A 13,223-nucleotide genomic window follows, 5' to 3' on the forward strand; every position below is an offset into this window, starting at 1 on the left:
ACTTTTTCCCCTTGAAGAGAGAGAGACAAAGAGCATGCTTCTGAATGTCAAAAGACTTTGTTCTTTTGGGTACTGGACAGAATTCTTGGATTCAGATTTTAAGACAGATTTTGGAAAATGTAGATGAGTTAAGAGCTTATTTCTTCCCTAAAACAAGTGTTGAGTACTCTAGAGGAAGAGGAATTAGGCTCATTTAGTAAAGTTGGGGTCCGTGGGTGGCTCAGTCCACTAAGTGTTAGATTTTGGGTCAGGTCATGAGCTCATGGTTTGTGGGTTCGAGCCCCACATTAGGCTCTGTGCTGACAGCTTGAAGCCTGCTTTGGGTTTTGTGTCTCCTTCTCTATCTGCCCCTCCACCTCTCGTCCTCTGTCTCTTTCAAAAATAAATTAAAAAAAATAAAGTTATACTTTTGAAAATGTGCCCAGTGGTCTGATACTCATATCAGACCTTTCATGACTTCATTATGCTGAAATACCTTTTTATTGATACTCCCCGCGCCCTGTCCCCACCTCTCACTCCCAGCCTACCTTCTCTTCTGGCCTCTCTAGTTTAGTGAATTGTATTGCTAACCATTTCTTTGTCAGCTTTGATATCACAGTATCATCTTTCATACTTCTTACTATCTCATATGGCCATTAATTCTGTCAATCATATTTCTGAAATCCATCCTGAATATCTTCTTTCTTCATAGTCCTCAGTACCAGTGTCCCAGTCCTAGATTACTGAAATAGAATAGTGCTGAATAAATATACTATGTTTCTATAAGATTGTATATCTCATACATGGAAAATATTCCTTGTTTTTAAAAACACATGGGATTTCACAAATATTAATTTTAACTTTGATCACAAAGAATTTTTTATTTTATTTTATTTTTTAAAAATAGTTTATTGTCAAGTTGGTTTCCATATAACACCCAGTGCTCATCCCCAAAAGTGCTCTCCTCCATGCCCATCACCCCCTCCCCTCCCCCCACTTCATCAGCCCTCAGTTTGTTCTTGGCATTCAAGAGTCTCTCATGGTTTGCCTCCCTCCCTCTCTCCCCCATTTCCCCTCTTCTTCTCCCCCATGGTCCTCCATTAAATTCCTTCGAATCCTCCTATACGTGCAAACATATGGTAGCTGTCCTTCTCTGCCTGACTTATTTCACTCAGCATAACACCCTCAAGGTCCATCCATGTTGCTACACATGGCCAGATTTCATTCTTTCTGATTGCCATATAGTATTCCATTGTATAGATAAACCACATCTTCTTGATCCATTCGTCCGTTGATGGACACTTAGGCTCTTTCCATGTTTTGGCTGTTGTTGAGAGTGCTGCTATGAACATTGGGGTCCATTGCCCCTATGCATCAGCACTCCTGTATCCCTTGGGTAAATTCCTAGCAGTACTATTGTTGGGTCATAGGGGAGTTCTACTGTTAATTTTTTGAGGAACCTCCACACTGTTTTCCAGAGAGGCTGTACCAGTTTGCATTCCCACCAACAGTGCAGGAGAGTGCCCATTTCTCCACATCCTCACCAGCATCTAGAGTCCTCTGATTTGCTCATTTTAGCCACTCTGACCAGCGTGAAGTGGTATCTCAGTGTGGTTTTGATTTGTATTTCCCTGATGAGGGACACTGAGCATCGTTTCATGTGTCTGTTGGTCATCTGGATGTCCTCTTTGGAGAAGTGTCTGTTCATGTCTTCTGTCCATTTCTTCACTGGATTGTTTGTTTTTCGGGTGCGGAGTTTGGGGAGTTCCTTACAGATTTTGGATGCTATCACTTTATCTGATATGTCATTTGCAAATATCTTTTCCCATTCTGTCGGTTGCCTGTTAGTTTTATGGATTGTTTCTTTGCCATGCAGAAGCTTTTAATCTTGATGAGGTTCCAACAGTTCATTTTTGCTCTTGATTCCCTTGCCTTTGGGGATGTGTCAAGTAACAAATTGCTGCAGTGGAGGTCAAGGAGGTTGTTTCCTGCTTTCTCCTCTAGGGTTTTGATGGTTTCCTGTCTCACGCTCAGGTCCTTTATCCATTTTGAGTTTATTTTTGTATGGTGTGACAAAATGATCTCGTTTCATTCTTCTGCATGTTGCTGTCCAGTTCTCCCAGCACCATCTGTTAAAGGGGCTGTCTTTTTTCCATGGGATACTCTTTCTTGCTTTGTCAGAGATTAGTTGGCCGCACATTTTTGGGTCCAAATCTGAGTTCTCTATTCTATTCCATTTGTCTATGTGTCTGTTTTTGTGCCAATACCATACTGTCTTGATGATGACAGCTTTGTAGTAGAGGCTAAAGTCTGGGATGGTGATGCCTCCAGTTTTGGTTTTATTCTTCAATATTACTTTGGCTATTCGGGGTCTTTTGTGGTTCCATACAAATTTTAGGATAGTTTGTTCTAGTTTTGAGAAGTATACTGGTGCAATTTTGATTGGGATTGCATTGAATGTGTAGATTGCTTTGGGTAGTAATGACATCTTAAGTATATTCATTCTTCCGACCCAAGAGCATGGAATGTTTTTCCATTTCTTTGTGTCTTCTTCAATTTCCTTCATAAGTTTTCTATAGTTTTCATCATACAGATCTCTTATATCATTGATTAGGTTTATTACTAGGTATTTTATGGTTTTTTGTGCAAATGTGAATGGGATCAGTTTCTTGATTTCTATTTCTGTTGCTTCATTATTGGTGTATAAAAATGCAACCGATTTCTGTACATTGATTTTGTGTTCTACAACTTTGCTGAATTCCTGGATCAGTTCTAGTAGGCTTCTGGTGGAGTCTGTCGGGTTTTCTATGTAGAGTATCATGTCGTCTTCAAAAAGTGAAAGTTTGACTTTTTCTTTGTCAATTATGATGCCTTTTACTTCCTTTTGTTGTCTGATTGCTGATGCTAGGACTTCCAGCACTATGTTAAACAACAGTGGTGAGAGTGGACATCCCTGTCGTGTTCCTGATCTCAGGGGGAAAGCTCTCAGTTTTTCCCCATTGAGGATGATGTTCGCTGAAGGCTTCTCATAGATGGCTTTGATGATGTTTAAGTAAGTTCCGTCTATCCCAACTTTCTCGAGGGTCTTATTAAGAAGGGATGTTGTATTTTGTCAAATGCTTTTTCTGCATCTATCGACAGGATCATATGATTTTTATCTTTTCTTTTGTATCACATTGATTGATTTGCCAATATTGATCCAGCCCTATAAAGCAGGAATGAATCCCACTTGATCTTGTTGGATAATTCTTTTTATGTGCTGTTGGATTCGATTTGCAAGTATCTTGTTGAGGATTTTTGCATCTGTCTTCATCAAGAATATTGGCCTGTAGTTCTCTTTTTTTGCTGGCTTGGGAATCAAAGTGATGCTGGCTTCATAGAATGAGTCCAGAAGTGTTCCTTCAATTTCTATTTTTTGGAATAGTTTGAGAAGAATTGGTATTAATTCTGTTTTAAATGTCTGGTAGAATTCCCCAAGGAAGCCATCTGGCCCAGGGCTCTTATTTGTTGGGAGATTTTTGATAACTGATTCGATTTCTTCAGTAGTTACGGGTCTGTTCAAATTTTCTATGTCTTCCTGTGTGAATTTTGGTAGTGAGTGTGTTTAGGAATTTGTCCATTTCTTCTAAGTTGTCCAATTGTTGGCATATAATTTTTCGTAGTATTCCCTGATAATTGCTTGTATTGCTGAGGGGTTGGTTGTAATAAGTCCATTTTCATTCATGATTTTGTCTATTTGAGTGCTCTCTCTTTTCTTTTAGAGAAGCCTGGCTAGAAGCTTGTCTATTTTGTTTATTTTTTCAAAAAACCAACTCTTGGTTTCATTGATCTGTTTAACTGTTTCTTTGGTTTCTATATTGTTTATTTCTGCCCTGATGCTTATTATTTCTCTTTTTCTACTGGGTTTGGTGTGCTCTTTTGGCTCTCTCTCTCATTCTTTTAGGGGCACTGTTAGATTTTGCACTTGCACTTTTTATAATTTCTTGAATTAGGCCTGGAGTGCAATGTACTTTCTTCTTGGGACTGCCTTTGCCACATCTCATCGAGTTTGGAATGTTGTATTTTCATTTTCATTTGTTTCCATGTATTTTTAAATTTCTTCTCTAATTGCCTGATTGGCCCATTTGTTCTTTAGTAGGGTGTTGTTTAACCTCCATGTTTTTGGAGGTTGTCCAGACTTCATCCTGTGATTGATTTCAAGTTTCATAGCATTGTGATCTGAAAGTGTGCATGGTATGATCTCAATTCTTTTATATTTATTGAGGGCTGCTTTATATCCCAGTATGTGATCTATCTTGGAGAATGTGCTATGCACACTTGAAAAGAAAGTAAATTCCATGGCCTCAGGATGTAGAGTTCTAAATACATCTGTGAAATCCATCTGGTCCAATGTGTCATTCAAGTCCATTGTGTCGTTAGTGATTTTCTGTCTAGTTGATCTATCCATTGCTGTAAATGGAGTATTAAAGTCCCCTGCTATTAGCACATTCTTATCCATAAGAGTGTTTCTGTTTGTGATTAATTGTTTTATATATTTAGGTGCTCTCATATTTGGTGCATAGACTTTTATAATTGTTAGCTCTTCCTAATGGATAGACCCTGTAATTATTATATAATGCCCTTCTTCATCCCTTGTTACTGTCTTTAAGTCCAGTTTGTCTGATATAAGTATAGCTACTCCAGCTTTCTTTTGACTTCCAGTAGCATAATATATATTTCTCCATCCCCTTACTTTCAATCTGAAGGTGTCCTCCAGTCTAAAATGAGTTTCTTGTAGACAGCAAATAGATGGATTTTGTTTCTTTTATCCATTCTGCTACCCTATGTCTTTTGATTGGAGCATCTAGTCCATTTACATTCAGTGTTATTATTGAAATATATGGGTTTAGAGTCATTGTGTCTTTTGTGGGATTCATCCTTGTGGTGGTGTCTCTAGCATCTTGCGTTCCTTGCAACATTTCCCTCAGAGAGTCCCCCTCAGGATTTCTCATAGGGCTGGTTTAGTGGTGATGAATTTTTTCAATTTTTGTTTATTTGGAAAGACTTTTACCTCTCCTACTATCCTAAATGACAGGCTTGCTGGATAGAGGATTCTTGGCTGCATAATTTTTCTGTTCATCCCATTTATTTCCTGCCATTCCTTTCTGGCTTGCCAAGTTTCAGTAGATAGGTCTGTCACCACTCTGATAGGTTTCCCTTTGTATGTTAGGGCCCTTTACTCCTTAGCTTCTTTCAGAATTCTCTCTTCATTCTTATATTTCTCCAGTTTCACTATGATATGCCGTGCAGAAGATTGATTAAAGTTACATCTGAAGGGAGTTCTCTGTGCCTCTTGGATTTCAGTGTCTGTTTCCTTCCCCAGATTGAGGAAGTTCTCTGCTATAATTTGTTGAAGGACTCCTTCAGTGCCTTTCCTTCTCTCTTCTTCTTTTGGAATTCCTATGATATGGATATTATTCTTTTGATTGTATTGCTGAGCTCTCAAATTCTCCTTTCGTGTTCTTGTGTCAGTTTATCTCTCTTTTTCTCAGCTTCCTCTCTTTCTATAATTGTGTTTTCTAAATCACTTATTCTCCTTTCTGCTTCTTCAATCCGTGCATTGGACACCTCCATTTTATTTTGCATCTGCTTTATAGCAGTTTTTAATTCCTCACAACTATTTTTAAGCTCCATAGTTTTTGTAGCAATAGTTTCTCTGATGTCTTCCATGCCTTTTTCAAGTCCAGAGATTAATTTTATGACTATTGTTCTAAATTCTTGTTCAGTTATTTTGCTTATATTTGTTTTAAGCAGTTCTTTAGTTGTCAATTCTTCCTGGAATTTCTTTGGAGGGTAGTTCTTCCGTTTTGTCATTTTGGTTAGCTTTCTATCTCTCGTTAGTTTTAAAAGCTTGTTATGTTCTCTGCACCTGTGGGTGCTGCTGTGCCAAAGAAGGCTCTTTGACTGTCCAGGGCCTGTCAGTTCAGAAAGTGTTCTTTGAAAGGTGTTTCTTGGTCTCTCTTGTTGAGACCTTGGTTATTTTATTGTCCTACTTGTAGTGGTATTTGGGACTCTCCACCATGTGTACTTTGGCTTGTTTCTTGAGGTAGCCTTGGAAAAGAAAACAGACAGACAAACACACAGGGAACAAAGGCACACAAATGCACAGCCAAATGCAACAAACACGGAAACTGAAAGGGAAAAAGAAAAAGAAAAAAAGGAAGGAACACATACAAAAAAAGAAAAGAGGAAGGAGGGAAGACGAATAATAAAAATAAAAATACATAAAAAAGAAGAAAAGAAAAGGAAAAAGAAAAAACCCAATAGATAAAGGGCAGTCTAAAGCATAGAACCAGAATTCCCAGCTACAAATAAATAGCCAGGTGTGTGCAGTGATGGTGGAAGAGCATATACAAAGAGAGAAATGACAGGGTGGAGAGGAAGTGAAATTGGAAATGAAATGAGCAGGCAGAAAGACTAAGAGGCTTAATTCAGAGAGAGAAAGAGGGGAATATGGTTAGAGAGGAGGCAAAAGAAATGATGATAATGCTACGCAGAGAAAGTATATAGTCTGATTACTCCAGAGAGAAAGAGATAAAAATGTAGTGGTGGGAGGTGTAGAATTTACATATAGAGAATGGATTAAATGTGGCTGTGTAAGCAAGCCAGTGGCCAGAATTAATCAGGGCAGTGCATCCATGTTGGTCTTGCCCTGGGCATTGGTAAAAAAAAGGGGGGGGGAGGGGCAGTTCTCTAGCGGGGATGGGCATGGTTTGGTCCAGTGTGTCCCGCGGGAGTCCTGCCTTGGTGGTTGTGGGGAGAAAAGTGGCAGCGCCCCAGTCCCTTCTTGAACCAAACATTCCAACTTGCTCTTTTGGGTGTGATCTCCCTGTACCAGGGGCATAGCCCAGTTGGGCTGTGCTCTATATCCCAAGCCAGGTTCGTTTCCAGATCTCAGTCCGCGTGCCCCATTGAAATTGCCTGAAATATAAACTCACAGGTGAGTCCCTCAGAGCAGTTTCAAGCCTCTTGCCTTCCCCCTGGGGATCAAGCTGGAAGCCGCTGCTCGAGTCCCCTCCAGGTCGAGCTGGCGAGCGAGGAGCAGTTTCTCCCGGAGTCGCTTGGGATGTCTGTATCCCGCCTAGAGTCAGCTGGACAGCAGGAAATTGGATCCCTCTGTGTCCCGAGCAGAGGTTTTTCTCTTCTCTGGCGACAGGGACAGTGTCTTGAGCAGTTTTGGCCACTCTTTCTTTTTTCCTGTAGAGTCACCGTGGCTCACCGCAAAGGGGGATCCCTCTTCCCTCTGTGTCTCTGGTCCCCCCCACCAATTTTGTTTTCCCCAGTTTGCACTCATGCTACAAGGTTTTCTCAGTGGATTCTGTCTCCTTTCCCTCCCAAACTCCTGGATTCTGTAAAGGTTCCTATGACTTCAGGCCTTCTCCATTTGAGAGATGGGGACGAGTGAAATATACAGAGCTCCCTACTTCTCTGCCATCTTGCCTCCTCTGCAAGAATTTTTTAATAGTTTCCAAAAAAACTGTAGAACAGATCACATTCTCTGGCTCCATAAAATTATAGTGAACACAAAAAGAGCTTATACTGGGTTCAGGTGTTGCTTAAGATCTTCACACATACTAATATAATCCCCATAACATCATAATGTAGATATCATTGTTATCTCACTTTATAGATAAGGAAACTGACATATATAGAGAGAGTAAAGAACTTGCTCAGGGTCAGACAGTAGGTTGTGAGGCTGGGATATAGTATGATAGGCGAAACAACAACATGGCTGTGGATATAAATTAAGGAAATTACTGTAAAAGCACACACATGAAAATAGAGGGTAAGCCTTTATAAAATTCTATTTACTTTCACCTTATCATTTAAACATATAATTTATCATGAATTTCATTTATCCATCATGTTAATTATTCTTATACAGAAAATAAAGTTTTAAACATTTTTAGTATCTTTTCCCGGAATCTGAAGAAGATGGAGATAGACTTTTCACCACTTTTTTCCCCTAAATTTAATTTTCTTTGGTTTGCAGCAGATGGTCCAGTCAGCACAATATTTAATTGCACGTTCATCAGAATTGCACTTCATTCTGCAGTTATAGTTTCTTGAAGGGCATATGTCTTTAGAAAAAAAGGTCCTGGCTTTGGAAAGAGAAAAAAATGGTTATATTTTTTATTTGTATATTTTAATGTCTGAAGTGTTTTATAATAAAATAATATCCATAAAGAACTTGCTCACAAAACAATAACAACAACAACAACAACAACAACAACAAAAGAATACAAAAGAGAAAAGTAGAGATATTGAAGAAAGATATATGAGGATTTCTTCTATAGGGTGATAAATGGGGCAGTGAGCTGAAGAGGAGAGAGAGACTATGATAGCATATTTCTGTGTGAAAAGGATAGTTTGTTTAAGGGTGGGGATTCATGATGCAAGAAACAGTGTTCAATTTCAGCAGTGAAGTCTTTCACAAGGCAGTGGAGATAAAATCTAGTTCCAAGTGGAGGGGTTAACTTTATTTATTTTTCATCTTAAGTTTTATTACGGGATGTTATAATCAGACTACTTCAGAGCACCTTCTAGTTCTAATAAGAATTTTGGTAAATGGCTTTAATGTGTTGAGTATTTTTCTCATACTGGCTTTCAGTAAAAAGTACTACTTAGTGATTGTTTAAGAGATGTTAATTAGATGAAACAGTTTATCCTTAATAACCGGATACATCAATGCATGGGTAGCTTCTGTGGTAGTTTTACTACAGCTGTCTTTTGTAGTTTTGGCATGTTTGTCTTCTGACTTTCTGTCATGTGTTTCCAAACCCAACATGAAACTCTCTCATCCCAGCTGGGCTTCTGACTGTTCTAATTTTTCGGATAAATCAAAGACCTGCCCAGTGTATAGTCTGCAATCCTAGGCAAGCTAGAGGAACTCAGCGTATTCACACAGTATTCGTTCTGCAAAAGCTCAAGCAATTTGCAATCCAATGATGACTTGGAACATGACACTTATAAGGCATAATATTGTTTGCATGTACACTAACATCTTCTCTTTTATTAAATGTGATAGTCTGGTATTCAGAAGGTCCTTCGTCAGGGGGTTTGTAGCCCTTTGGGTATTTCCTACAGGCTCCAAGATTCACTTTCCCTGCAGATAGTCTTCTTGTTGGGTCAATTACTACTGCTAGGAATGGTTCCTGGAACTGCTGATTGAGCATCTGATTACTAACAGCAATCCCAGAAAGCCAGAGGCCATCGCCAGGATGGTTAGGATACCAGCCAACTGCATTTTCAAGAAGGCCAACCTGTTTGGCATTTTTTATATATGCATCCATGCACTCATGTGCAGCAGCCCGAGCATTTATTTACTCAGTTTTCAGTGCCCTCTACAGGCAAAGTAAAACTGTCCATAAGGATCCTGGTTTCACCATCCATCTTTCGTAGCATTAAGCGATCAATCACTTCCAAGTTACTTGCTGATCTGGCACGCATCATTTTCAGTAGAGTCAATGCTGAGATTTTGCAGTACTTAAAGAAATGGCGATCCTTAGTCCAGGGCTTTGCTGTCAGAATTTCTTGCTGCTGTTTCTTGTATTTCTAGATTTCACGGATACTCTGGGCTTCCTGCATGTTATTGGCCAATTCCCAGGTTTTCTGAGCCACACCACTCCCGGAGGCAGCGATCACCGAGTAATTGGGGAAGTTCTATCTTCCACAGCCACGACGCAGCTTTACCTAGCTAGGCTCCTGGATGTGGGCTTGGGACCCTCTCCACCACAGGTGCGAACTCCTACTAGTCTTTTGAGGCAGTCATGACACCTCGCGGAGGGCTAACTTTAAACCAGAGAATGAAGAGAAGACAGGAGAAGGTAAAACTAGGTGAGGACATATGGTGGTGGGAAAATGTAGAAGTTATCTCTTGTTGCCTTTACTTTCTTGCTGAAATAAAAAGAAATCATCACCTGACAAGGAAGAAGTTGAATCTTGGTTCTAACTGCCCAGTATATTTAGGCTCAAAACCATGTATCCTTTCTGAGGAAGTTACTAAGATTACACAAATTCCCATAAGTCATAATTTCTCACTTTGGTTTCTAATTCTTACTGCCACTTCTCTCTCTCTCTCTCTTTCTCTCTGTGTCACATAGGCATTCCCTTCTGTCTTTTGCCCTCCATGAAATCTAAGTTTTATAGGGATCATTTCTTTATTTTTATTTTTTAAACTTAAATTTTAAATTTTATTATTATTATTTCTTATTATTTTTAATTTTTAAATTTATATCCATGCTAGCCTATAGTGCAACAGTGATTTCAGGAGTAGATTCTTTAATGCCCCTTTACCCATTTAACCCATCCCCCCTCCCACAATCCCTCCAGCAACCCTCTGTTTGTTCTCTACATTTAAGAGTCTCTTATGTTTTGTCCCCCTCCCTGTTTTTATATTATTTTTCCTTCCCTTCCCTTATGTTCAACTATTTTGTATCTTAAACTCCTCATATGAGTGAAGTCATATGATATTTGTCTTTCTCTGACTGACTAATTTTGCTTAGCATAATACCCCCCAGTATATATGTATATATATATATATATATATATAAATTTCCATTGTGTTCTTTATCCATTCACCCATCAGTGAGCATTTGGGCTCTTTCCAAACTTTGGCTATTGTCGATAACGCTGCTATAAACATTGGGGTGCATGTGCCCCTTGAAAACAGTACATCTGCATCCCTTGGATAAATACCTAATATTGCAATTGCTGGGTAGTAGGGTAGTTTTATGTTTTTTTAAGTTTTTAGTAAATATTTTCATCAATTTATTTTCTGTATTTCTTAAAAACAAGAAATTCACAAGTTTAACACTAATGCTTTAAAATATTGTACACCAGGGGCGCCTGGGTGGCTCCGTCGGTTAAGCGTCTGACTTCGGCTCAGGTCATGATCTCATGGTTCGTGGTGGGTTTGAGCCCCATGCCGGGCTCTATGCTGACAGCCAGCTCAGAGCCTGGAGCCTGTTTCGGATTCTGTGTCTCCCTCTTTCTCTGACCCTCCCTTGTTCACGCTGCCTCTCTCTCTCTCTCTCTCTCTCTCTCTCAGAAATATTTTTTTAAAAATTGTACACCAAAAGAAAGCCAGTTCTCATTCATGCTGCAAGTTGGTCTATGTTCTCTTTACTTCTGTTTGCCAGGTGATCTTTAACAATTTCTGCAAAGAGATTCCTCTTCAATAGATTATATGGAAGTGGTAAAAGCTGGCCAGTAACTTTATGAAAATAGTGTGAGCCATAACAAAAGAGATCCATTCCTAGCTCAAGCCCCATACCATAAGCACAGTCATCGTTAGCAAACTGCACAAAAGTCATCATACCCTGAATGGGAGCAAAAGTTTTTAGTTTTTTGAAGAACCTCCATACTGTTTTCCAGAGTGGCTGCCCCAGTTTGCATTCCCACCAGCAGTGCAAAAGAGATCCTCTTTCTCCACATCCTCACCAACATCTCAGTTGCCTGAGTTGTTAATTTTAGCCATTCTGACTGGAGTAAGGCAGTATCTCATTATGGTTTTAAATTGTATTTCCCTGATGATGAGTGATGTTGAGCATTGTTTCATGTGTCTGTTTTCCATCTGGATGTCTTTTTTGGAAACGTGTCTATTCATATCTTTTGCCCATTTCTTCACTGGATTATTTGTTTTTTGGGTGTTGGGTTTGATGAGTTCTTTATAAATTTTGGATACTAACCCTTTATCTGATATGTCATTTGCAAATATCTTCTCCCATTCCATTGGTTGCCTTTTAGTTTTTCTGATTGTTTCCTTTGCTGTGCAGAAGCTTTTAATTTTGATGAGGTCCCCATAGTTCACTTTTACTTTAGTTTCCTTTGCCTCTAGAGACTTGTTGAATAAGAAATTGCTGTGGCTGAGGTCAAAGAGGTTTCTGCCTGCTTTCCCTTCAAGGATTAAATTTTTTTTAATGTTTATTTTTGAGAGAGAGCGGAGAGAGAGAGAGAGCTGATGAGCAGGGAGAGGGGCAAAGAAAGAGGGTGATACAGAATCCTAAGAAGGCTCCAGGCTCTGCGCTGTCAGCACAGAGCCCAAAGTGAGGCTTGAACTCGCAAACTGTGAGATCATTACCTGAGCGTAAGTTCTCAGTTAAGCAACTGAGCCACCCAGGTGCTCCTCTATTCGAGGCATTTTTGATGGCATCCTGTCTTATGTTTAAGTCTTTCATCCATTTTGAGTTTATTTTTGTGTTTGGTGTAAGAAAGTGGTCCAGGTTCATTTTTCTGCATGTCTCTGTCCAGTTTTCCCAGCAACAATTGCTGAAGAGACTGTCTTTATGCCATTGGATATTCTTTCTTGCGTTGTCAAAGATTGGTTGGCCATATACTTGTGGGTCCATTTCTGGGTTCTCTATTCTTTTCCATTGATCTGAGTGTCTGTTCTTGTGCCAATACCATACTGTCTTAATGATTACAGCTCTGTAATACATCTTGAAGTCTGGGATTTTGATGCCTCCAGCTTTGGTTTTCTTTTTCATATTGCTTTGGCTATTTGGGGTCTTTTCTGAATCCATACAAATTTTAGGAGTGTTTGTTCTAGCTCTGTGAAAAATGCTGGGGTTATTTTGATTTATATTGCTTTGGGTAGTATTGACATTTTAACAATATTTGCTCTTCCAATCCAGGAGCATGGAATATTTTCCTTTTTTAAAATGTCTTCTTCAATTTCTATCAAAAGTTTTCTATAGTTTTCAGTGTATAGATTTTTCATCTCTTTGGTTAGGTTTATTCCTAGGTATTTTATGGTTTTTGGTGCAATTGTAAATGGGATTGATTTCTTGATTTCTCTTTCTGCTACTTCATTATTGGTGTATAGGCATGCAACTTATTTCTGTGCATTGATTTTATATCTTGCAACTTTGCTGAATTTATGGATCAGTTCTAGCAGTTTTTTGGTGGAATCTTTTGGGTTTTCCATGTCGTACCATGTCATCTGTGAAGAGTGAAAGTTTGACTTCCTCCTGGCTGATTTGGATGCCTTTTATTCCTTTGTGTTTTCTGATTGTTAACGCTAAGACTTCCAATACTATATTGAATAACAGTGGCGAGAGTGGTCATTCTTATCTTGTTCCTGACCTTAGGGGGAAAGCTATCAGTTTTTCCCCATTGAGGGTGATATTAGCAGTGAGTCTTTAATATATGGATTTTATGATCCTGAGGTATGATCCCTCTATGCCTACTTTCTTGAGGGTTTT

At 39.1% G+C, this 13,223-nt stretch overlaps 1 protein-coding gene and 1 pseudogene across 1 annotated transcript; both read right to left on the minus strand.

The window, feature by feature from the left end:
* Positions 1-7,968: 7,968 nt before the first annotated feature.
* LOC120222037 (beta-defensin 131A-like) lies at positions 7,969-8,130 on the minus strand (the record flags this gene model as incomplete). Its single annotated transcript, XM_039219722.1, has 1 exon — positions 7,969-8,130. A coding segment is annotated over one exon (162 nt), but the record flags the coding sequence as incomplete, so codon positions are not given.
* Positions 8,131-8,653: 523 nt separating this feature from the next.
* LOC120222041 lies at positions 8,654-11,308 on the minus strand (annotated as a pseudogene).
* Positions 11,309-13,223: the final 1,915 nt, after the last annotated feature.

This window comes from Hyaena hyaena, unplaced genomic scaffold (assembly GCF_003009895.1).
Source record: "Hyaena hyaena isolate Hyena2069 unplaced genomic scaffold, ASM300989v1 scaffold_836, whole genome shotgun sequence".
Lineage (NCBI taxonomy): Eukaryota > Metazoa > Chordata > Mammalia > Carnivora > Hyaenidae > Hyaena > Hyaena hyaena.